At 42.1% G+C, this 27,151-nt stretch overlaps 1 protein-coding gene across 2 annotated transcripts in view; it reads right to left on the reverse strand.

The window, feature by feature from the left end:
• Nucleotides 1–16,989: 16,989 nt before the first annotated feature.
• NIF3L1 (NGG1 interacting factor 3 like 1) overlaps nucleotides 16,990–27,151 on the reverse strand; it is a 125,593-nt gene continuing 115,431 nt past the window's right edge. For both annotated transcript variants that reach the window (XM_086931909.1, XM_086931910.1), the window contains exons 6-7: nucleotides 24,933–25,016; nucleotides 16,990–18,501 (exon numbers count right to left, since the gene is read on the reverse strand). In XM_086931909.1, coding sequence (XP_086788035.1) covers nucleotides 18,317–18,501; nucleotides 24,933–25,016 — 269 coding nt within the window. In that variant the 3' untranslated portion in view covers nucleotides 16,990–18,316. The remainder of the gene's footprint in view (nucleotides 18,502–24,932; nucleotides 25,017–27,151) is intronic.

The raw sequence follows: 27,151 nt of genomic DNA on the forward strand, positions 1-27,151 counted from the left end.
CGTTGTAACGGTGCAATACCGTGTAGACCTATGAATCAGTGAGTGGGTATGTACTAACTGGTATTGGTGTGTCTATGGTTTTGAGAATGGTAGTCTGTATTTTAGAGTGTTTGTGTGAGCGGTTATAATAGAGTGAGGAGGTGCATCAGATATTAAGTGGATGTCATCAGTGATGTCACTGACCATGTCATGAGTGATGTAATATATGATGTCATCAGCAGTGCATTGCAGGGGCACGAGTTATAGTTAGCTCAACTAACTATAACAGCCACATTTCACTGGTTTTGTACAAGTGAAATGGTAATTTCTAGATATGCCTATATAGGTACAGAAAGATGAAGAAAGGTACAGAAAGAAGCAAGAGAAGACCAGAAAGAGGCAACAGGCGTCCAGAAAGAGGAAGAAAGATGCAGAAAGAAGCAAGAGAAGTGCAGAAAGAAGCAAAAGAAGTGCAGAAAGAGGGCTACTTTGACTGTACCTTACAACAGACTCATACAAAGTATGTTTGAGGGGCCCTATAACACCTATATACCTAAGATATGTCTGCCTGTGCAACTGAATGACAGAGCAGAACTGAGAACATTTAACCACCTATAGAAGAAGCTATCCACTTTCTAAGCTACCATCTTCAGATGCATAACACGTGAGAATACATATACACGTAGACATACACCTCAGTCACAAGAGCACACAGACCTTTAAACTTGACAGCTTGCGCTTCCCATTTGAGTACGGAAAAAGGTGAGAGAAGTACAGAAAGAAGCAAGAGATGTGCAGAAAGACACAAAAGTGCAGAAAGAAGCAACAGAGATGCAGAAAGGGGGAAGTGGGGTGGAGGAAGAGCCAAAAGGGATACAGAAAAAAGCAAGAGGTGCAAAAAAAACAAAAAAAGAGTAGAAAGAAGGAACAGAGGTGCAGAAAGAGGGGTGCAGAAAGAGAGAAGATGGGTGTGAAAGGCACGAGGGGTGAGGAAAGAAGCAAGAGGGGTGAAGAAAGAAACAAAAGAAGTGTATAAAGAAGGAACAGAGGTGCAGAAAGAGGCAACAGGGGTGAAGGCAGAGGAGTGGAGAAAGAGGCAACGGGTGCAGAAGGAAGCAAGAGAGCTGCAGAAAGAAACAAAAGAAGTGCAGAAAGAAGGAACAAAGGTGCAGAAAGAGGCAAGAAGGGTGCAGGAAGAGGGGTGTGAAAGAGGCATGAGAGGTACAGAAAGAAGCAGGAAAGGTGCAGAAAGAGGCAATATATGTGCAGAAAGAGGGAAGAGCAGTAGAGAAATAGACAAGAAAAGTGCACAAAGAAGCAACAGAGATGCAGAAAGGGGATAGAGCGGTAGAGAAAGAGGCAAGAGGGGTGCAGAAATAAGCAAGAGAGGTGCAAAATGAAACAAAAGAAGTGTAGAAAGAAGGAACAGAGGTGCAGAAAGAGGCAGGAGGGGTGCAGAAAGAGGCAAGAGTGGTGCACATAGAGGCAAGAGGGGTGCACAAATAAGCAAGTGAGGTGCAGAAAGAGGCAAAAGAGGTGCAAAAAAGAAAGAAAGGTGCAGAAAGAAGCAACAGGCCTGCAGATAGGGCAAGAAAGGTGCAGAAAGAAGTAAGAGTGGTTTTCGCACCATTAATACCTATTTAACACCCACATTTAGTAATAAGTAACAGGTGACAATTCTAGGTTAGCAAAGGACCTTCCACCACGCTGTAACACTCCTCGCTGCATTTTTGTTAACGTTTTAGCCGTATGAGTTAGAAACAATGCTTTTTTTGTACAAATCTACAGATTAGGCAGCAGATGATGGATTATGTGGCTAATGCGGAAAATGTATAATTGTGAGAAAGTCGTTGCAGCCAAACAGTCACATAATTCCAGTGGCCCTGCTCATACCTCTGACGAGGTCCAGAAGTGCTACTCAGTGATTCCTTCTTTTTTTTCTCATTGAGTTTAGCTTCTATGGAAATGAGGTACACTAAACCTGAGGTTACCATTCCACAACTTAGACTACCATACCACATAATTACTCTCCAGAACACATAATCCCAGTCTACATAATTCTTATACACTAAATACCACATACTTTCTATCCACGTAATATCATTGCACAACATACGTACCACATAATCCCACTACACACAACATTGTAGTGTAGTTCCTATATTCCCAATAGGCTCTGCGTATTGGAATAATATAGCCTAAAGATATGACTTAGGACTTAGGTCTACTAGGTCTCTATAGAAATATATTAGACTTAATTGTGAGTGCCAGCTAGCTCAGAGGTCACTAGAATTTTTCTCAAATTCACAAGAAGGGATTAGTTTCTGACAGCCGCATAAACATGACAACTTTGTTTCTCCAAGATAAAACTGATCATCAGAGTTGTGGAACCAATAGATAGATATTTCAGTAAGTCAATCGTGCATGCTTCGTTTCACCAGAGGTGCAGAGAAAATAGAAAGAAGGGCGTTTTCAATAAAAGGATTTATTGAACAGTCTTCTTTCCCAAGCATCAGAAATTAACTGCTACAATCATAAAACTGGTTGTAAAATATAATGCATACAGTAGAAAGAGTAGAATAACATAATACTGTAAGAGCATTGTATGGTTCCTAAACCATCGATGAATACATACATAAATAACAGAGGCTAAAAATACTCAACTGGTGCTTCTAAAATACGCCTACCCCGATGTATCTAACCTAAGCTTAGTACGAGGGAGGAAGTAAGTGAGGTGTAGCATAAATGTAGCATCCTTTTGCCAAGAATCTGTCCAAGATTTCTCCTAGGGTCTAATCAGCTCCGTACCTTGATTTGGAAAGAGGAAGGTCAGGCTCAGGACTTGATTTCCCAACCCGCGAGGGTAGTTTGGAAACACTGGAGCTGGATTTCTCGGCAGGAGAAAACACAGAGTCTATCTCAGTGCGTCTGCTGGAGGGTCGGCTTCCTTCGGCACTTGCTGTAGCAGGGCACGTCGGGCAAGTAGATAGTCGAACTGCTCCAAACCACTGTGTGTTTGCTAAGGCAAGTGTGGGCATATTTATACCTTGAAGTTGCTGAGTTTGACGTAAAGGTGGACATAATAACGTCATTAAAGACTCTCAGTTCTTTGAAAACACCATGAGTTCTTGGACAAGTCCGTATTCGAGCAAAAGGAAGACCCTAGCCTCTGCAGCTGAGTTTTCCAAGAAATCGTTGTAGATTTTCAGAACTAGTGGAAGTAGCTCTGCCGTATTTGGACTGCATGAGCTATGTCTAAATATGGTTATGATTCTTATGCCTAAATAAGGACATAGTGATGTATACCTATATAAGGGCATGAATCGGGAAAATTACAATAGTGCCCTAAATTGGTTCACAACAACGTACATCCACTCCACTCAATATTAGTCAAAAACGTTTTACAACGCCAATAGCTCTAACTCTTGCAAATGCAAGACCTATTACATTACAAATGCTTCTTTAACTGGTAGTCGTGTTTGCAGAGTGGTAGAGAAAGGGGATGGGCCTCCAACCAGCGCTCAGGAATTATCGCTGTGTAGAACTTACAGGAGGTACCAGAAGGGCTTCTTGGCCCCCAAAGTCTCTCAGGAGTAAAGTAGACTTCATCCCCCAACCCATAGTGTGCCAGGAGGCACGTTTGCAGAGTGGTGGAGAAAGGGGGGGCATGGCCTCCGAAGACCTCTTAGCAATACCACTGTGTGGGACTTACTGGACGTAACAGGAGAGGTATTTGGTCCCCAAGGACGTCCTTGGGGCCAGCAACCCCTCCTATTACCCCCAGAAAGTCCCACACAGCAGCATTACTAAGTTCTCGTAGCCCACCATTCTGCAAACGTGCTCCCTGGCGTGCTCTTAGATGATTACTGGAGGTACCTGGTGGGCTAATTAGCCCTTAAGGACCCTTAAGGTTCGAGGAGACTCAATCCCCAAACCCAGAACGCGCTAGAAGGCACACATGCAGTGTGGTGCAGTGATGGGGCGGGTCTCCAGCGAGAGGCCAGCTTTTATTATTTTAATAGTTAGAAGGGGGGGCTGTGTGGTCCCCCTTCTCTCAATATTTTATGGGCCATGGGGAACCCATACCCCAGGGCCTACAACACTGCTTTTTAAAATAAAAAATGTAAAAACAGGAAGGGGGCCGAGCGGCCCCCCTCCCGAGGCTGGTTTCAGCCCTGGGGACCCCATCCCCCAGGGCCTAGCCTTATGTTGGGGACCGCGGAGAGCCCCAATGTCCTGGCAGCCCCAGCCGGCTCCCCGTATTTAATTCAGTCAATGCCCCGGGGAGCTGGTGGTCTCCGGGGACAGTGTGGGTGGGCAGAAGCCCCACCCACCCTTATTTATATTGAAGCCCCTGGGAGGTGGTGGACCCCGGGGCTTGGGGCGGGACTTGGGGGTGGCATGAGGCCCCGCACATAATTCTACATATGCCCCAGGGTGGTGGTGGTCCCCAGGGCAGCGTGGGAGGCAGGAGCCCCCCCATACACAATACAAGCCCCTGGGAGGTGGCGGTGCCCCGGGCCCCACGGGCCACTGCATATATTATGTGCATAGTCCCCCAGGACCTGGCCCACCTGGGGCTTATTAAAACGAAGCACGGGACACCGCGATTTGTTTTTTTAAATGTTCGGCAGGATTCGCGCACCAAGCGCAAATCATGCAGATTTTAAAAAAAATGCTTTTTGAGGCCCTGGACCAGGCCTAGAGGGTCAGGGTGTTTCTTCCCTGCCCCCCCCCCCCACCCCCCTTTAAAAAAAAAATCATTTTCTTTCCTTTTTTCTTGTGACTCGGTTTTACTGAGTCACAAGATGGCTGCCAACACTTCTAGGTTTGGAGTGTTGGCAGCCAATCATAATGAAGCTTGTGGTCGGGAGGGTTTGCGAACCCTCCTCGGTCACCAAATATCGATATTTTATTATTTTGGAATTTCTCAGGAACTACTGAACGGATTTACACCATTGAAAAAGAAGAACACTTTCTGAACCAAGACCTACCTTTTTGCCAAATTTGCTGTAATTCGGTTCAGCAGTAGCATAGTTTAACGTTTCCTATGGAAATTAACATGGAGAAAAAACGTTTTGGGACCCCCCTTTTTTCTCAGCCCCGCTTGATGAATCACCCTGAAACTTTCAAGACAGGAGCTGACCTGAGTGAACCATTAGTTGTGTAACTTTCGCAAAGATTCGTCAAACGGCGGCTAAGATATTGCCAAATCAAAAAAATCTATTCCTAGAGAGGCCTCGGACTGGTGCCTCTCAGTCTCCACGACCTGTTTGATAGCCAGAGTTGGGAAATTTATACACCAGGTAAAAATGGCACTCGACTCCCACTTAACGGCATTGTCTGCAAAGTAACTGGAAGCCTCCTGCCGCAGTTACCTAACTTGGGCTGGTTTAAAGATCCACGAAGAATCCATCTTTCGTCAACAGCCCTTGGTACATGAATTGACTCTACCGAACTTTCATGTGCCCCCCTTTATCAGCTGGGAAACACTTGTACAATCTATTCATCACTCCTTTTAAAAGAACCATGTTTAGGACAGCTAATCAGGACTAATATGTTAGTATTTTAACTTAAAGTGACTCTCACTTTTATGTTTGGATGGGACTTGAGAGTGGGGGAGCCGGGACGTTCATAAAGCTTTTTATTCTTTTTTTCACTTTTATACTGTAAAGATTTTAAGTAATCATGCAGTTTATTAATAAAAAATTGTCAAAATTATTCCTATGGACACTAGGTCCTAACTACAACTACCTACTGCCAGTAGGATATATATATATAGATATATATATATATATATATATGTAACCTACTGGCGGTCGCCAGTAGGTAGTTATAGTTAGGACCTATTATCCATAGGAAAATCGCAACATTCTATTCCCGATAACTTAGGCGCCGATTAACGAATCTTCGAGAAATTGTCAAAACGTATGGCCAGCTCCGGTCCGCTCCTATCTTGAAAGTTTTGGGGTGATTCGGCAAGCGATGGCCGAGAAAAAAGGGGGGTCCCAAAACATGTTTTCCCCATGCAATTTTCCATAGGAAACCTTAGCCAAGGCTACAGCCCGAACTGCTGAACGGAATTACACCAAATTTGGTTAAAAGGTAGTCCTTGTATCAGAAAGAGCACTTTTTGTTAAATGGTGTAAATTTGTTCAGTAGTTGCTGAGAAAATCAATATTAAAAAAATATTGACATCTAGAGGCGCGCAGGATCCGCGCACCCTCCCGATGCGAGCTTCATGCTATTTGGCTGTCAACACGCCTCATTCCTGCATACCTAATGGTTGAGCGGGACAAGTGATCCATTCCCCTTTGATGACTAAATGTCAACACGCCAAACCAGGAAGTGTTGGCAGAAATCAGTAAAACAAACGCGACACCCTGACCCCGTAGGCCTGCTTAGGGGGACCCCAAAAATGTCTTTTTTTATAAAAAATCACGCGATGCGTGGATCCGGCTGAAAATAAAAAAAAACTAAGTGTGGGCTCCCGCGCTTCGTTATTAATTAGCCCCCGGGTGGCCCACGTCCCTGGGGAAATGTATGGAGCTTTTCAAAAATATTTGCGGGGGAGGGGTCACGGACCCACGCAGCCCCGGGGACCGCCACCCCCGGGGCTTGTTTTCTTTAAAAATTAAGTACCTGTGGGGGGGGAGGCTCGAACCCCCCACACGCCCCAGGGACCACCACCTTACCGGGGCTCTAGTTATTTAAATTGGGGGTCCATGACGGATCCCCAAGCCCCGGGGACCACCACCTCCTGGGGCTTTGCAAATGTTGGGAGGGGGCCGTGCGGCCCCCCTCCTTGAGCCCTGTGATGGCCCTGGGGACCGCCACCCCCAGGGCCGGCTCCTGCAGTGTCCCAGGGTGCCTACCCCCGGGACACTGCTGTTTGCTATGGCAGGGCGGGAGCCTCGCGGCTCACGCCCTGCCATAGCAAACTGCTTTGGTTTTTCGAAAAGAGAGCAGAAAACCTGCTTTCTCTTCCAAAAACCAAGGCCGATTGCTTTTCCACATGGGGAGCTGCATCTTAGCAGCTCCCCGTGTGTAAAAGCAATGCCGGCTCCTGCAGAACGCAGGGAGCCGGCGGGACCGTGGGGGGATTGGGGCCCGCCCCCACGGTCCCCAAAGGATATGGCCGGCCCCGGGGGATGGGGTCTCCGGGGCCACAAGTGGTCCGGGAGGGTGGCCCCCCTCTGCAATAATTTAAAGAAAAGGAAAAAAAACTAAGGCCGGCCCCCGTGGACGGGTCCTTGGGGCTATAAATGGCCTGAAGAGGGGGGCAATGCAGCCTCCCTCCAAATAACTTTAAAAATAAAAACTGGCCTTGCCCCGGGAGATGGGGTCCCCAGGCGATTGTGGCTTCTGGGAGGGGGCCGCGTGCCCCCCTTTCAATTAAAAAAAAATATTAAAAAATCGGGGTAAGGCCCTTGGGGATGGGGTCCCCAGGGCCAATAAAATAGAAAAAGAAGGGGGGCCATGCAGCCCCCTCCTGAACAATAAAAAATTAAAAAAAGACCGGCATTGCGCCGGTGGCCCCACCCCCTCCCTGCAGTACTCTGCAAACGCACCCCCAGGCACGTTTGCAGATGGGCAACAAATCCCCATTGAATACTGGGGTCCCTGGGGGCCAACTAGCCCACCAGGTACCTCCAATAAGCGCCACAGAGGTGCGTTGCAGTGTTTTAAAAAGGGGCGTCGCCTATGAACTCCTCTCTGCAATGCAGCTCTGTGGCACATACTGGAGGTTCCTGGTGGGCTAGTTGGCCCCCAGGGACCCTCAGGATTGAAGAGGAATTAATTCCCCAACTTAAAACGCGCCACAGGGCATGTTGGCACGCATGTCAACTCAGGCCCCGCCCTCTTCCTTCACCACTGTGCAAATGCACCCCCTGGCGAGTTGTAAGTTGGGGAATTAATTCCCCTTCAATATGGATGGTCCCTGGGGGCCAACTAGCCCACCAGATACCTCCAGTATGCGCCAAGGAGCTGCATTACAGAGATGTGTTCAGAGGCCACGCCCCTTTTTACACCTCTCTGCAACACAGTTCTGTGGCGCTTACTGGAGGTACCTAGTGGGCTAGTTGGACCCTTGGGACCCTCAGGATTCAAGGGGACTTAATCTCCCAACTTAAAACAGCCACAGGGCGCGTTTACACAGCGGGGAATGGAGGGGACGGGGCCTGAGGTGACGTGTGCAAACACTCCCTGTGGCATGTTTTAAGTTGGGGACATAATTCCCCTATAATAAAGGATAGGGGCTGGGCACTCCTTTTGTTTTAAGGCTATTTATCTAATTTTAAACTTTTTGTGTGCGTGCTGCTAAGATAAGCACAATGTCCAAATTGTGCACTTCAAATCAACAAAAAACTCAAGTGAAACCACTTGACCTTATGCGCACTGTTGCACTTCCTGCTGGAGGGCTACTGTTTAGTTTATCAACATAAAATATTTCAAATGTTCAACAACATAAACTTAATCTAATAAGCTCAAGCATTGGGTGATTTGTTCATTATTGTTTTACTTGTTTCATATTCAAAATTTCAAATCAAACATTATGACCAATTGCAATTTCATTGGATTACAATATTTCATTAGTTGTTCACAAATACATTTTATACTTTTTTCAATGCCCTATGCATTTCGGGCCCCTTGATAAACTAAACAGTAGCCCTCCAGCAGGAAGTGCAACAGTGCGCATAAGGTCAAGTGGTTTCACTTGAGTTTTTTGTTGACATAATTCCCCTGCCATCCTGAGGGTCCCTGGGGCTAACTAGCCCACCAGGTGCTTTCAGTAAGCGCCACTGCGCTGCGTTGCAGAGAGGTAGTCCAGGCCGTGCCCCTTTTTAACCCTCTCTGCAACGCAGTTCTGTGGCGCTTACCGGAGGTACTTAGTGGGCTAGTTGGACCCTAGGGACCCTCAGGATTCAAGGGGACTTTATTCCCCAAATTAAAACGGCCATAGGGCGTGTTTGCACACGTCACCTCAGGCCCCCCTCCCTTCACCAGTGTGCAAAAGCGCCCTGTAGCACATTTTAAGAGGTAGTTAGAATCCCCTGTCCTATTATGTACTAGGGTCTTACAGAGGAGGCCATGGTGATCACAGGGGTACCCTCAACGCATAGTGTTTCCTAGTGTATGTAGGTGTTTTCACTGTATTCCAAGTGTCTTTTAACATAGCACTGGCTCTAGGACTGGTTATTCAGAGTCAGTTACCACCAGTACCCATCTGAAAAAGTTGAGGGTACAGGATGATTTTGCAACAAGGCCTCTTTCTGCTCCTCTGTTTGTTCTTTCTGCACGTCTCCCTTCTTTCTGCACTCTTCTTCGTCTTTGAGGAGTTCTGTTGCTTCTTTCTGCATTTCTTTTTCTTCTTTCTGTGTGTTTTTCTCTTTTCTTCACATGTCCTACCTATGTAGGCATAGTTAAAAACTAGCATTTAAAAAACTTTAGAAGTTCACTTTAAAAAACCATAGGTTTTAGGCCCGTTATAGTTGGAATTTAGCATTTAAAAAACCTTAGAAATGCACTGAAAAAAACATAGATTTCAGGGGCGTTCTAGTTAGTTGGACACTTCACTCGTGCAAAACCATAGAAATCCCCGTTATAGTTAGTTCAGCTAACTATAACTTGCGCGCAAACAATGCACTGCTGATGACGTTACATATTACATCACTCATGACATGGTCAGTGACATCACTCATGACATCTCAAATGACATCACTGATGACATCAGCCTTGTGATAGAGTGGCAGAGCTCCTCTCACCCTAATATAACCTTTCATACACACACTCAAAAATTGAAATTAACATTTTCAAAACAATGTACATACCAATACTAGTTACAACAACCTATTGAGTAATTCCAAGATCTACACACACATCCATTCATTCACCAACAGTCCTATACAGTCACTCATACATGTACTCGATCATCATATGTACTTATACACCTATACATCCTGTTACACACCGACACTCATCCATAGGGTTACTCACACACAAAGTCACACATGCAAAGTATCAAACATCCATTTACTTGCAGTTAAACACACAGACCACCACACTTACTTCTACAGAAACGTACACATACTTACTCTCTGAAACAATCACTTATGGAAACACATATTTATTCATACAGGAACTTTTCCAATCTCTCACTCTCACATACACCAATACTCACATATACTAATTTAAAACATATGTAGTTACTCCTAAAGACACTATTGAGACAGTCATTCACTCACTAACACACCCATACATACACTCATCCACCCACAGTTCTGCATATAAGCTGTCTTCAACACATACAAACAGTGAGTCACTCATTCATGCATCTATGTACTAAGTAATACCCCCACCAAACCATACAGACACTCATACTGATGCTCAGAATAAACAACTAATAGCCCATATAGACACTCATGTAGCTATTTACCAACCCATGCAGCGACTTATACACAAAGGACCCCATTAGGATGACGGACGGATCGCCCCCGCCAGGCTGGCGGTAGCCACCGCCGGCTTGGCGGGGCGCTCTGCTCGCCATCCTTGCTGCAAAGACCCCCCGCCATATTAACATGGCTGGGACGGAAAGACTGTCCGCCGCTTTTCTGCCCGGTCACCTTGCGGCCAGGACAGAAAAGGGTTTATATGGTGGCGGTGTCTATCAGACACCGCCAGCCATACTACAATGGCCATTTTTAAATGCCTTTCCGTGGCGGCAATACCGCCACAGAAAGGCATGCGGAGTCTGCTTTGGGGGCCCGTTATGGGCCCCCATGGACTCTAGGGGGCGTGGGGGGTGCACTTGGGGGGTACGCATTTCAAAGTACAACATGGCAGGCAGCGCGCGGTGCCTGTCACGTTGTGCTTTGAAATGCACTACATGTATTTTTAGCATTGCTGCGGGCGGTGCTTTCAGCACCGCCCGCCACAATGCTAAAAATACGGGATGCGCCCGCCACTGTGGCGGGCGCATTCTAATATCAACCACAGGACCCCGCCTGGGGTCAAAGTGAGAGACTGATTCAGATATTTACATATTTAAACATTACTCACTAACTCATGTATTCACTAAGATACATTTAATCAGTCAGTTATACAATCAATTTTACCAAACAAAATCATCCATTTAGACACATATACCCATTTATTCTTCCATCGACCTTGTGATGTACATATATAAAACATATTTAATTTTCAGAAAAATACACTTTCACTGGATGATGTCATTAGTGATGTCATTTGAGATGTCATCAGTGATGTCACTGACCATGTCATGAATGATGTAATATGTACGCAGCAATGCATTGCGGGCGCGCAAGTTATAGTTAGCTGAACTAAATATAACGGGGGAATTTCTATGGTTTTGTACGAGTGAAATGTCCAACTAACTATAACGCCCCTGAAATCTATGTTTCTTTCCGTGAATTTCGAAGGTTTTTCAAATGCTAAATTCTAACTATAACGTGCCTGAAACCTATGGTTTTTTCAGTGAATATATATATATATATATATATATTTTAATTTTATTCGGTTTTTTATAAACCATAAAAGTCACATATACACACAAAGATGCCAAATATTTAAAAAACAAGTGAAAGACAAAAGCAACCATGAGCAGCTAAACCAGGAAAAGCACAAATAAAATGTTATCAATTATCAATTTCAAGACTCCGGGCCTCAGCAATAAAACTGTTGTTTTTCATAGTCCCATTTATTAGTGCAAACCTTCTTAACAAGGCAACAGTGTGTGAGCTAGAGCATGTAAACATTAGATACAGGTGCATAATAGCTTTCCACTGAAACTACAGGTTCCAAACATAAGATAAAGTGTAAGTTGGCTTTCCATGGAGGCGGACAGGTTTAAACAAAAAAATCATTCATTTTATTATTGTCAGTGGCTTTCAGGAACATTTTATAATTTAGCTGATGGATTATGATATATATATATATATATATATATATATATATACACACATACACACACACAGTAGAATCACTTGGAACTAGACATATTTACGCCCAAACATCTATTTAAACTTTTCTTGCTCACTAGCATGTAACAGTACATGTTTATATTGGAGAGATGGAATAAAAAATTTCTGATTCTAGGTCTTCGATATTTACAGAACTGTGCAAACGCAAATCCAGTAAGTATTTCTTTGTAAATACCAGCAACACGTCAAAGTACAATTTAGAAAGCAGCCTATTACAATGTAGGTCGGCAATTCGAGATGTAACTGCACCAGATTCAGAGAGTACTGTGCCAACCGAAGGCCGTATCCCAACTTACCCACTAGAAGTTGCTCTAGCAACCAGCGACCAAGTCGGGACAATAAATCTTGAAATGGATACCAACTTTCCGAGTGTAGGGACTACAATAAACAGAAACAAGTCAAAGAAGAGTATCTGTGGATGCTAATAAGGCAGATAGGGATTATATTCTTCATAAAAAATATACTACATCACAAATAAGAGTTTACATCACTCAGAAATGTCGAGGAATGAGGATTAGTGAACGGGCTTCAAAAATCTGTGTTTAAATTGCAAAGCCGACAACCATTTCTTCTGTTTCAGTTTTTATTATCTATATTGCTGCTACAATAAATTGAAAAGAGCCAAGTCACTTTTTTCTCTGGCTGATTGCGTTGACTAGTGGGGATACAAAGTCCAATGTAGCCTCCATTATGAAATGCTTTCCCAAACATTGGTTTCTACAACTCCATTTCACAAAATTGGCTAGGGTTTGCGGTGATTGTAACAGCGTAGGGCTTGGACCGCCTTTGGTGTTTTACAGCTGCTACATGGCAAATACCCCATCTTTGAAAATGTCACGGCTTGAGCCACCAGAATGAACTGAATGTATCGGACATAGGTGATATTGTGCCGGGCCTTCAGCAACTTCCTTCATTTAAAAAAATTCTTTGTGCAGCATACCACTAATCCGCTAACATCTAATGAGGACTAAGAATGAGTAAAACAATTGGAAATTTAAATTCTTAAAATTTGTACAGTAGTGTCAATTAATTTGATTGCCTCTAGCCAAAAGGCCGAACCTAGCCAGGCTAAAATTACTTTCTCATTGTTAACAAAATGTTGTATATAATATGTGCTCAAGGTCCGACGCATTCCCCTAAACCAATAGGTCTGCCATGTCAGCTCGAACAGAGAAGTTTGTATCTTAAACATTCTCAATCCTCACAAGTGGCACAACAATATTTATAACCCGTAGTCTGAAGGTGAGGAGAAGTGTGCACAGCCAGAATATCGAGTTTTAAATATTGATATACATACACAAATATCGAGTTGGAAATATCGGGATACGGAATTATCGGGCAAGAATATCATGGTCAAGAATATCGACTTTAGGGTAAGAAATATATTTTTTGAAAATATTAAAGTTAGTAATATCGTTTGCAAAAATATAGGTGTTTAAAATATCGATTTTTAAACTAATGTTATGTATTTTAGTATGTATTTTAAAAGTTTCGGATTTATTTTTTGTATAAGTATTGCTTTTTTATAATCTATGTGTTAAATTTTGAGTAGTAATTAATTTAATGTTAATTACATTTTGCGTTTTTTATTTCTGTAGCAGGTTGTGGGTTTATAGAGGAATAGGGTGGGAAGTAATTTAACTAAAATAAATTAATATTTTTTATTTAATCTAGATTTTTTAGTGTTAATTGTGTGAATAAATGTATTAGTTAAATATTAATTGGTTAATTTTAATGAATTAATGCGAAATTATTTTAGGAGCGGGTTGTGGGTTTATAGGGGAATAGGGTGGGAAGAGATGTATTTGTAATGAATTATTAATTTATGGTAATTAATTAGAAGATGAATATGGCAACTGTGTAATTCATTTGAGAGGAGGGTAGTGGGGTTTATAGTGGTAAAAGTTGGTAAGTAAATTTGAAATTAATTAATACGTTGTTAATTGATATTATTTTAATAATGTATAATTAGTTATGGAAATTGTGGAATGATTTTCAGGTGCGTGTTTATTGGGGTACAGGGTGGAAAGTATTTTAAGTTTCATTAATTAATAATTAGTTTCTCATTACTATTCATTCGTTAATTGATACATACTTATGGTTATTGTTTTTTTTTCAGTTTGAGTGTGGATTTTGATTTTATAGGGGTAAAGTTTGATGAGTAATTTAAAATTGTATGTTTTAATAGTTTTTTAAATTATTAATAATTGTTTATTTGATAATTATGGAGGTACAATTTTTTAGAAAATTAGAAGCGTGTTGTGAATTGTGTGGTGTTATAGGGTAGGAAATAAAAAATATTAATTTATGTAACAATGTTTTTGTTTATAATTAATTTCTATTAAATATAGTTATTTGTTTGTAAATTATTTTTTAACTTTTTATAAAATAATCTTTGTAGGTCATTTTTATGTTTCTAACATTATAATATGTTTCTATCTTTTGTAATATTTTTTTGTTTTTTTCTGTTTTTTTACATCTTTTGTGTTGAAGTTGATATTTTGTTTGTTTTTAATTTTTTCATTGACCTCAGTGGGAATTTTTATTTTTATCCCTCCGCCATCCAACACTGTATCTACTGATGCACTCACTGGAGTGGGAATAGTAATTTTTACCCCTCCGCTTTCCAACACTTTCCCTACGGGTGCACTCACTGGAGTGCAAAATCTAAGTTTAAAAACTATGAAATATTTGAATGTTTTAATTTATAATATTTTTTTATTAGATTTTATGTTATAGGTGTATGTATAAATATATATGTATTTGTAAATTTTAATATATGTATAACATTTTAAAATAAATTACATTTACAAGTTTATTAATTGTATTAAAGTAAATATACATATATATATTACATTTTATATGTGTTTCAATTTTTTTTAATTACCATTTATTTATATTTTTTTAAATGTACATTACATCGAATAATTTTTAAAGTTAATTTTATAATTTAACATTTTTTATATATATATAAAAAAACAATATTTTGTACATCGATATTTTTTACATCGATTTTTTTTGTTGATATTTTTATACTTTACATCATAAAGATAGGATGTCGATATTTTTGACAGCAATATTTATGTGTCGAAATTTGTGTCACTGATCCGAGGAGAACGAAAATCTGCGAAGGATTCTCAACCAGAATTGTTTTTTATAGTTTCAGAGACTATATTGACAATGGAAAAAATGCAATTCATGAATACTACAACTCTTTATTAGGGCTATGAACCAGCTACCAAGCGTCAGCGAAGGTGGATCTGCACCATGAACTTGAAAACATCACCTGTAAAAAACAGAGTGATTTTTTTTCCAAGTTATCTTGGCACCTACAAACTTGGTATACAAAAAGTCTCAATAAATTAATACTTTGGTTGCAATTCCTGCGACAATGTAGCAGTGTTACAAGACAATAACAACGCTAAAGTCTGAACTTCTGTGTAGGCAGGATGTTCATTGAAAACTTGCAATTGAAAATCTACTTTGTTCCATTGCTGAAGCATGGAAAGTGGGCCATTTTTAAGATAATATTTAAAAATAAAAAAATATCAGGGTCCAGATTGCAACTGTAATGGTATTGTTAAGTTAATACATCTTTAAAACGAAAACTGCAGCATCTAGACTTTTTTTTTTAATACAAAGTGCAAACTGTGGATTGTGTTTTGTTTTTGCTGCTAGGTTTGTGTAAATTGTAGCACTCCTAGTGGTCCATCTCCTGTGGGCAATCAAGTACCAGGCTACATCCATATCTAAGCTGGATCTTCCTTGAGCCAGGGAACTGAAAGCAAATGTGTAGGTATTCATCATTTTGACCAATGTTTAATCTCATAATGCAGCCAAGACAGAACTGATAAACCTAGAAAGACCACTCCTCAATTATCTGCTTTAGGATTGCTACTTCTTGTTATGCCCCTTCCTGAAACCTCACTTATATATCACTTAACTAGAGGAGTCCCCTGTTATTTTTAGGACTTGTACTTCATATAGCGTGCTTTATAAATGTCCAACATAATATTTTCGCAAGTCCTCATTAATGCCAGCATAAATCTAAAACATCTGCAGTAGAATCACAGAAAAGCATGATCCATACACAGAGCACGTGGTTAACCCTGTTATTACTAGGTGCCAGTATGCCCATCATCCTGATCAGGACAAAGCCCAATCGCAACCCCTCAGCATAACTGTATGTGCCAGTGCTACCACAGAAATCTCCAGTTTATCATACTGCACCTACACATGCATCCACATAAGCATTACACTGGTCTGTATGAGCTCCCAGTCTCTCTTTTTAGATATTATGGTTGGGACAACTATTTGAAGTAGGATTCCCAGAACCACACAGTGTGTGTAATCAAGCAAAGTGAGATTGAGATGAGTCAAGGACCCAAAATCGGCACTATTCTTCCTCACCTGGCCAAACTGCCAACTACTGGGGTTTCTTCATGACCAAGGTGACCCTTTTATGTGATTCTACCTACTCTATGTTATATACGTATACAGTATCTTTTATACTGTTTGCAGAGCCAAACTGTGGGATATGGGGAATTAAAGTTGCTTCAACTTCCAGTCTTCCTGCAGATCATGCTTTTCTGACAGAACACATATTACTGTGACCATTATACTTAGGCATTGACCATTATATCACTTAGGCATACTCACCTACGTAATATAAGATGGTGGCAATGTAATCCCTTCCCAGGGTCACCTTGATCATGTTGAAATCCCAGTGATGTTGTCACACTTTAAGAAGGACCGAGACATGTTGACAAAAATAAGGGAGGTGTGCTAGCAAACACTCTTCACCTCATTATCTTTTTTTTGCTGTCAAACTTGTAAAATATATATTTAAACCAGTGGTTCTTAACCCCATTGAATCATTACTGGAATCCAGGGGAGCCACGCAGAGTCATTATTGGAAGCTGGGGACCCCTCGCCTAAACAATTTCTATGATTTGTGCCTCGAAAAAATGCACACACATTTAAAAACAAGTATACACAAAACATGCTCTAATATTGAAATGTTTTGTTTAATTCACAATCAAATACAGAGAAAGTCTCACAATTGCAATGTTGCTCCTTTATTTGTATGTTCTTTATTAATTTTAATTTGCTAATTTTAATATTATTTAATTTTTAAAACATCCGCGGACCTCCTGAAGAGGCCTTGAGGACCTTCACGGTTCCCTGGACCAGACTGTCACAAACAATTGGTCTAGTATTAACAAAATTACACAATTTATCCCATTCCTATTTAAGATTCACTTCCGACCCTCAACACATCCAGTAACAATTGCTCCCAAAAGGAGCACTGGATGAGTCCACCAGTTGGTACTGGCAAAGTAGCACCTATTAATGAAACATACCATCTGGTGTGGGTGAGGGGAGCATGTCCTTGTAAAGAAAGTATAGCAAGAGTTAGATAAGCAACTCTTTCAAGTAAAGAATAGGTTTTAAGTACCTCCGTAAGTATTCCGTCTTACATTAAGAGTAGGGAGGATGTGGTGTTGAAGCCTCTATGACATTCTGAATGCCCCCCCCCCCCCACCTAGTTTACATGCCCCAGAAACACGTGCCATTGAAAACTACCAGCTCATATTAAAGATTGAGTGCAGGTACAAATAAAAACAGGGCAGGAATACAGACTGAACCACGAAGGGCAACGAAGCACACAGAGACTAGACCTGAGGAGAATTGTGCTGTATATTAAACCAAAGTACTGGGCTAGGCTTACAACTTTTGTCATTACAAGCAAAAACACACACAAGCAAGAAAAACAAATAAAACAGATGAAACTGGCGGTATCAGGAGAAACACAATTATTTTATTCCAAGATCTTTACAGCATTGTTAAGTTTAGACCTATTGAGAAAGTTTCCAATAACATGGAAAAAGAAGCCCACAAACATCAGATTTAGGTTATATACCTGTAACTAATAGGTTGATAGATATACATACAGCTTCGACAACCATCTCAAGGTATTCCAATGATTTGTTACTGATGTGAACAAGGCCGGAACTTTAAAGGGGCCATCCAGCGTAGCGAAAAACAGTTCTCTTTACCCAGTCCTGCATCTCAGGCAATCACAACAATAGGTATTCAATGATGTTCCTTTGTTTGATGATGTCAACTGGAGTTCTGAAATCATTCGTCGGATGAGAAAGACTGTTTGCACGTTCTGTACAATGTGATGTGTAAGATCAAACTGTGACAATTTTACCACTTAGCCATTACACACCAACCACGTTCGCCCTGTGATAGCTTTAACCTCCCCAGTTCAAGTGTCTTCCAAGGAGCACTATTTTTTTTGTAATTTTCTCCACTGCATCAGGTGCGTTTCACACTACTTCTAGGGGATCCCGATCCTTTTTGGACACCACCACTTGCACTTTGTTTTCCAGGCGTGCAGCTAGGGTGTCCTTCAATTCCAACAAGAACCCACGCTCTGTATTGCTGTGCTCGCATAAGACCACACTTGTTCCCCTGGCCACGGCATCCAACACCTCGTGATGTGACATCTCACCTGCACAGAATTAAAGTTGTTAAGAGGCAGTATTTAATAATCCAACCAATATTTGACATGAAGATCCCATATAACAAACATAACAATTATTAAAAAAGGTCATTTTCATAATCCCAATTGAAATTCATTGAAAAGAATGGATTTTAAAGGAGAACATGAGAATAACCCATTCAGTACGATGTGTTTGAACATGGAATTCTGGAGATCTTAGATCCTGTTAACTAGGAGAAGGCCGGGTTTCTTTAGTTTGGTGTTTACAAGCACCTATAGACCTTCATTTTCAGTATGGAGTGGAGAAGCGTGGCTCAATGGTTAGAGCGGCAGACCCTGATGCAGAGGTCTGGCCCGGGACAAGGGTTCAATTCCCGCCTCGGCGGCTCTTGGACTCAATTTCCCCGGACCTGATAATTCTCGCCTCGGTGCCTAGTCTAATCATGGGTCCCACTCTGTGACTCTGGGCAATAGCTTGCTTAATCTCCACAACGGCCCCAGCAGCGCTGTGGATGCCTGGCTTCACCTTGGGGGTGCCCAGGAGTGGACATTTCACAGGAAAGCCAGGATGGGTTCCACAGCGGTATGAATACAGCGCTACGAGGCCTCCGGGTAGAAGTGCGCTATATAAAATACACTACATTTACATTTACATTACATTTACATTTAGTATTGGATTTAAAGGTTGCATTTCAATTACTTCATGGCGCTTAAAGACCATGGCGTGAAGGTAGAGGGTGGGTGGAAGAAAAGATGTGGCGGAAGGGTACAGAAAGGACACCGGAGGAGTTGGAAGTAAAGAGTAGAAGCACAGAAGAAAGCTACCCAAGTGGTTTTAAAGTAGAAATGGGGTTAGTGGGTAAGCAAGGGTATGAAATGGAAGTAAAGATTTATTCATGTATCTCCAGTATTTTTTTAATTATAGGTCAACTCCATTGCCACGTCTGAGCCCTTAGCATCATTAACATTACAAAAGTAAACTACAGAAGTTATGAATTTGGAATATATAGTAACAAGTTACCAGAGTGAGCATTCTGCCTGTTGAGTGGGTAAAGCTTGAGGCTTCAGCGAATGAGTAACTTTGCTTTTTTGAGCCTCCCCATTCATAATACCAGTAACCTTTTTTAGTTTGAGCATTGGAGACCTCTTGTTTATGCTTTAGTATATACTTATATGTGTATGTACTTTGTGGGTTCAGGAGATCAGCCCTAGGACGTGTCTGCTTCCGCTTAGGGACTTTTTTTCGGTTCAACTGCCTCTATTTAACTGTCTTGATAGAAAACGACCAGTATAGGTCAGTAAAATACCAGAAGTACTTTCTGCTTGTTCAACTGCCTCTATTTAACTGTCTTGATAGAAAGCGACCAGCAGATGTCAGTAAAATACCATAATCACTGTAGCATGCTCTAGATTCCAGTCCATAGAAATTGTCTTCCACAAGTACCCGTAGACAATAATAATTTTTTTAAGTCTTGTATTTTCAGTGATATGACCACAAAGGCCCTGATTTTATATTAAAAACTGAGCTTTGGACTATACTATTTCCCACTGAAAGGCAATATTTCTCTCCATGTGTTCCTATACCTGGCGTGTCACGCAGTTTGGTGCTTACGTTCCCTCCATGTTAAAGAACAGTAGATGTTTCAGTACCCAGGCTAATGCGCTGCATAGCTAAATACATATAAGATCCCAAAGGCGAGACCGATGCATTGCAAATGCTTGTTTTAATGGTGGACTTGCCACAAATGTCTTGCATTTCTATAGAGCTCCTAATAACATATGTTACTGTTATCCAACTTATTTGGCTTCAATTTACCAACCTTAAATGGATGAAGGGTTGATTTTGGACCACCAAGGATTCAAACCTGTGACTTTCGAGCCATACACAATATCAGGATCAAGCATATAACTCACCGACTGCTCTTGAGAGCTACAATTCCAAAAAAAAGTAGCAGCACAGGAACAGGACTACCAAGAGTACCTGGGGCCATGTTATACATTATCATTGTTTGCGCCCAGCGTACCTTTCAAAAAGTGCCCCGGGTGCACACAATGATAATGCACCCTATTAAGCTGTATGCGCTGCCTCCAGGGCACCCGCAACCTTGCGCTGAAGAAAACACAGAGCCTTTGCTCCGTGTTTTCACAGTGCAGGCGGCACCCGCCTGCACTTTCGAAGATTAGAGATCCCCTTGCAGGCGGGTGCAGTCAGTGACTGCACCCGCCTGCAAGGAGGTGTCTGGGGTCCATGGAACCCCCTTAACCCCATGCAGAGGGCTACTTTCAGGGGGCGCACTGACAATGTGCCACCTTTTAAATGGCGCACTGTCAGTGCGCCTCCTGGGGGCTTCGTTGACTTTTTGCCCGCGTCTGTAACACCCTCTGAAGGTAGCGCTGGCGCTTTAAGTTCACCAGCACTATTGGTATTACAGAAGGGGATGCACAAGTGTCTGCACCCCCTTCTATAATACTAAAGTACCCCGTGGCGCGCAAAGCAGGCGTAAACACCCATTGCGCCCCCGGGGCACATTCTGCAATACGCCCCTGATCTACTCATTTCCAGACTTACTGTGGCACCTCAAAACTGATTGGCATCTGATTTAAACCTGTACTCCTTCAAATCTTCCTAACCTCCATAAAGTAAACTCAGCAGTGGCTATTTCATCAATGATACTGTCTACAATCAGGCAAATACTCCCATTAAAAAACAGGAAATAACATGCACATAGGAGTCAGGCCCCTTTGAAATTGGTAGCAGTGGTTATAGTTACCCACACATTCCTACTGATATTCAGGCTATAGTAAAAAAAATATATAGGGATTATAATGATGCAGAAGAGAATATATCACAGTGCTATACCAGACAGCACCTTTGCTATCAAGAAGAGGGCAGTGGGTGCCACACACAATGTAAATGTAAATGTGTTACGATTTATATAGCGCAACACTTTAACCCAGGGGTCTCAAGGCGCTTGCTTAGGGAACCCATCCTGGTATTCCCCTGTGAGATACCCCGGCCAGGTATTCACAAGGTGAAAGCCAGGCATCCCACCGCGAGGGGCCGTAGTGGAGATTAAGCAAGCTATTGCCCAGAGTCGCAGAGTGTGACCCCGTGAGTTGAGTAGGCACCGGAGCGAGAATTGTCGACTCCGTGGAATTTTGAGCCCGAGACCCGCCGAGGCGGGGAATCGAACCCTGTTCCACGGCCGATCTCAGCTTCCGGGTCTGCCGCCTCTAACCACTGAGCCACGCTTCTCCACAATGAAACTAGGAAATGGCACAGAGAGGGAATTGGCTAAAATAGTAATATAAAGTATGTAATCAAAAGTCCACAATTAATATAGTGGATCATGTTACTGTTTATTATAATCTTGAAATAATCACAATTCCTGGTCCACAAATGTCAGCTTCTCCTATGGAGACTTGTACAATTAAGTCCTTATAATGACAGAACCAGCAGTATCCTTGCATATGATCAAACATAGGTGAGTAATTGTTCCTGCAAAACCAAGAATGCGGCAGTAGGGGGAGAAAAAGCCGGCCAAAAATCAGTGGGAGCACTAAGCCCCAGATGCGTGAACTGAACACCGTGCAGTATGCAAACGCAAAACTTATAGATTGGGTAGAGGAAGCTGCCTTTTCGCCTTTGTTCACCCCCTTGTTCTGCCCTCACCCCCTTTTTAGGTCGGGCCTAGAGCAGCGGGCATGCGCTGCTCTGCGAGACTTTATGTAAGGGCTATAGAAATCTCACCACACGCTTGCACACACTCGTACATGTGCTTTTGGTTTTGTCCCAGGCTATTGGCCTTTGCGTGCGTCTTTTTAACGAAGACAGCACGCAATTGTGCAAAGGCGGGCACATGTCCCGCCTTTGCTCCGTCCACGGCCTATTGCGTGCGGTTACCCACACAGGCACCACCTGGTTTGAATTATCGTGCCAAGACGCGTGCACAATAATTCAAACCAAATGTCTCGCTGTGGCGCGCACACACTACTCGTTTCTATTCACCGTCTCGTCTCACTCGCGGGACGTTGCATTCCTTTTTTTTTTTTTTTTTACTTTCAGTGTGCCACTTGTGGGACGCCTCCGTCCAGGCTATGTCTGGCCACAAGAACCGTGCTTTGTTGGAGTGTTACGTGGTTAAACTTTTTTTTGTCTCACCGCTGGATAAACTGAATCTGGAGCTGTGTTAGGAGGGGATTCTGATAGAGGAACTAGACCCGAGACATCAGGTATCAGAGCGCTTTACATGAGCACCAGTTTCGTTACATGAGGACACATTCATTTTTGATAGGCACAGGGAGATTACGTGATTTGCCCAGAACCACAGCATGTTGAGCGTAGTTGTTGAGACTCGAACCCGGTTATCCAGCTTCGAGGTCAACAGCTCTAGCCGTAAGGCTACATCCTCACCCCAATATCTTTAAGGTTATTGAGAGAGTGCATAGGGACCCTTTCAGGAAAATCCCCTACAGAAGTAAACCAAGTAGGAGTTTGGTAAGTTTATTTGCCTACATTATCAAGGAGCACATTTTGTTGAGTGCATTGAAGCAAAAAACGTTTAGTGTAGATGGGGTAGTGTTTGAGATTAGATCAGATGTGTCCCGAATCGCCCTTAACAGGCAGCGGGAATTAGAGAAGAGAATAGAGCCATTGAGGAAATTGGGGGCCACAGTCCAGCTAGAATTCCATGCAACTCTCAGAATTATAAATAATAATAAGATGCACAATTTTAGAGAAATCAAGGAGGCGGATGATTTGATAGCGGATATAAATGGGGGGAATTGAAAGTAAGAGAAGGGTGAATATGGATGAGTTAAGGCTCTCCTTTTAGCCCTCAAGGCATTCTGGTTGTCTTTTCACTGAGATTCTGATGCTTGACAGAAATTGATTTGGGATGGTAGGCGCTCTCCAGCTTATGTTTTTTACATTTGTTTCTTCTTCAAAATAGTTATAAGAGCAATTGGGGGAAGTGTTACCATAGGCTTTAGGGCATCAGGGAGGGTTCTCCAAGATGGGGGTGGGTGGGGGGGGGGGGGGGGGTTAAGGTGGGGATTGGGTTTGAGGTGAGGGCACTGGGTGGGGAGCATGTGGGAGAAAACAAAATCACAAATCTTGCAGGAGACACATCTGACTGAATCAGAGTGTATAGACCTTTTTAAATCTAGAAAAAGGGTATAACAAATGACCAGCACCAGTCACAGTATTAGAACAAATGGTGTAGCAATATTGATCAAGAAGCATCTGAGGGTGGCAATTAAAGAGAGTGTTGTGGATGAGGCAGGGAGATAGGCCAAGGGGAAGTTGCTAATTTATGATAAAGTATATACCTTGGCAGGTTACTATGATCCCAATGTTGACGACACAGAACCCTTAAAGGAAATGTTTTTGAGGTTATTCCATTTCCAGGACCCTATCATTTTGGGGGGTGATTTTAACGTGGTCAGCAAAAACTCTAAAGTGAGGGTTGTATGAAAATGCTTTCATTTATAAAAACTATGATGAATCAATTGAGGCTATGCGATGTATGGAGACAGAGGGTAGGACAAACACGAGAGTATACCTACAGTAACAAAAAATATGGTAATTAGTCGAGAATTTACTATATCATAAATTAAGGGAGCAGGTTCAAGATATTCAGAACGTAGGGGCCCATTTCTCAGATCATTCTGCAATTTGTCTCGATCTTAAATTAGATACTATGGTTGAACAGCGGAGGTGGACGTTGGATTGCGCACTCCTGTTAGATGAAGAAGCATTAAGAGGAGTGGAAACAGGAGTTTTTTTCAGATAAATTTGGGTTCTGCATCTGTGGGCATGGTAAGGCACTCCTTTAAGGCGTTCTTAAGAGGTAGAATCACCACCTTAGTTTCTTTTAAGAAAAAGAATCAGCAGCTTAGATTCTTTTAAGAAAAAGACTTATTATTTGGAGATTAAATAATCAGAGTCCAAAGTACGGGAGGCAAAAGGGAAATTGACACAACATAATTTGGACCCAGGCGAGGGAGAATCACTGAAAGAGTCCCTGCAAGTAATAAAGAATAAGCTGGTTGCAGTTGTGAAAGGTAGATCTGCCAGGATTCCAACCTGTGACCATGACGTCAAACACACGTAACTAGAGTGGATGGTTTAGTCCACCAGGCTACTAAACCAGCTGTACTTACCAGATGTGCTCAGCTAGGCATCTGCTTGTGTTCATTGTGAGAATTTAATCATGCAATCAATACCAGAAACTAGTGTGAGCCTTGAGAGCGGGTCTCCAATGATAATTTATGAGGGATCCCCTAGTCGGAGGATTTTGGACTAATCGTTTTTCTTTTTCCAAGAAACAATTTAAAACCGAGCCTGAGGTGAAGATTTCTTTCACAAGGGAAACAATTCAATCTGTGCTATTTCACGGGGAACAATATGTCAGCAAAATATAAAGGAACTACTGTACCTGTGAGGTAAAGGTCTGCATCCACTCCTTGAAGGACGCTGCTTCCTGAACCAGCACATACAGCTGCTACAGTAACAAGTGAGTCTGAAGAGGAAAGCATATGCACAATAGTTTATGCTCTAAAAAATATAGTAACTAAGTTGATACATTAGGCATAATGATTACTATTTTTAGACTATAGTACAGAATAAATAAATTATGGGACCGTCACACAAGTTGTCTCCCATAGCCTCACCAAATCCTGGTGGGAAAGTGAGAAATCGTAAGGTTTAGTTGGACCAAAACCAAAAAAACAACATGTTTAGCAATCCTCTCCCCCTTGATGCGCACACTCTTTCCCCTCCCACCTCAAGATACTTGGAAGAATTGTTAGACGTTTTGAGGTTTTATTTGGCTGTTGTGTTGGAAACATATGATTTACCTTTCTTTGTCTAGAATGCAAGGATTAGTAAACACAGAGTAAAAAAGAGATGTCTAAACATATTTTACAGAGGCTCCATTTTGTACAGTGATCTGATAAAAAAAAAAACGTTGTTGATGTGGAGCACCTCATGACATCTGTAAGAAATGATTAAATATCTGAAAACATTACTAGGGAAAGACATCACATTGACACCACAATTAGGGCTCCTTAACATATGGGAAGCAACAGCTCTCACCGAGGTGGAACAACAGTGGGTCACCCAGGGATACACATTGGTAAAACTGAACATAGCTATGAAGTGGAGAGCAGCTGACATCCCATCATCGGGAAACTGGGCAAGGGACCTAGACAAATGTATGATCGCAGAAAAAGAGGTTTTCAAATCTAGAGGTTGCCCCAAGAAGTGGGATAGGAAATGGGAAAAGTGGAACATTTACAGGGGTGACTTGTACGTCTCACCTGCCACAGAAATGGAAATGACAGAATGCCGATGGAACAGGAGAGATACAGATGGCTGAGTGAAACTGAACTTTTGAATGGTAAACTCTATAGACAACATATGTCTGAATATGTAATGATTGTTGATTTATATGTGACTGATGTTGCTTTTCATTCTAATAAAAACAACTGTAAAATGCACACAAAGAAAATACAAAAAAGAAAATCAGACTTAAAAAGTCATTATCTTCAAGATAAATGTAGCAGCTGGCTTGGTATTTGTGCGGATTTTAAGGCAAGAGTTTGCTCATCATGAATGCTTTTGCTTCTTTTTTGAAGAGGAACTTTGAGGTGATTTTTCTGATAATTGGCAAAAGCGAGTTCCAGATTCTTGGCGCCGCTCCAGAAAATGCTCTGTTGGAAGTTTTTGTCTTATTGAACCTTGCAGTTTTCAGGAGTATGTTATCAGTGCTCCTGGAATGTCTGTTTCCTCCAGAAAGGGTACGTTTTTGGGCTAAAAACTGCGGGGTGTTATGGTGTAACGCCTTATGGGTAATACAAGCCACCTTTAAGTGAATACAGGCTTCATAAGGTAGCCAGTTGAGTGCCTTCAGGTGTGGCGATATGTGGTCGAATTTCCTTGATCCTGTAATGAGTCTAGCTGCGGCGTTGAGACATGCTTTTAGAGGTGCAGTAGAGGTTTTGGGAAGCCCGGAGAGGGTGGAGCAACCGTATTCCAACCTTGAGATGACTAAGGCCTGAATAGCAATTTGGAGGTCAGGGATCTCGATAAAAGGCTTCATTTTTCTTAGATAGTTGAGATGAAAACAAGAATTTTTAGCCATCAAGTTAATGTGAGCTTGCATGTTAAGATTCTTATCCAGTGTGACCCCCAGTAATATTGTGGAGTCCACCAGCGTTGGGTGCAATTCAGGGCGGTGATCATTTTGGTCCATTCCTTTATTTCTTGAGAGTTAGTGGAGGGGGGAGGGGGGGGGGGGAGATTAAGAGAAATTCAGTTTTTGGGGAATTTAACTTGAGGAAGTTGGTCGTTAGCCATTGTACGTTTTTTTTTAGAGCTAGATTCATTAACTTTATCTCTTCTATGGAGGTGATTTTGATGTAAAGTTGGGTGTTGTCCGCCTAGATGTTTGCCTGCTGTAGAAGATCAGTGAGTGGTTAAACATATAAATTGAAAAGAGTGGAAGACAGGGTAAAACCTTGAGGTACTCCTAGTAAGTTAGGTGAGGATAGAGAGAGGATCTTGTTGGTCATGAATGATTGTGTTCTGTTTTCCAGAAAGGATTTGAACCATAGGACTGTGCCAGAGAAGCCCATCCTGTCTTCTAGTCTTCTT

This window comes from Lissotriton vulgaris, chromosome 7, assembly GCF_964263255.1.
Source record: "Lissotriton vulgaris chromosome 7, aLisVul1.2, whole genome shotgun sequence".
NCBI lineage: Eukaryota > Metazoa > Chordata > Amphibia > Caudata > Salamandridae > Lissotriton > Lissotriton vulgaris.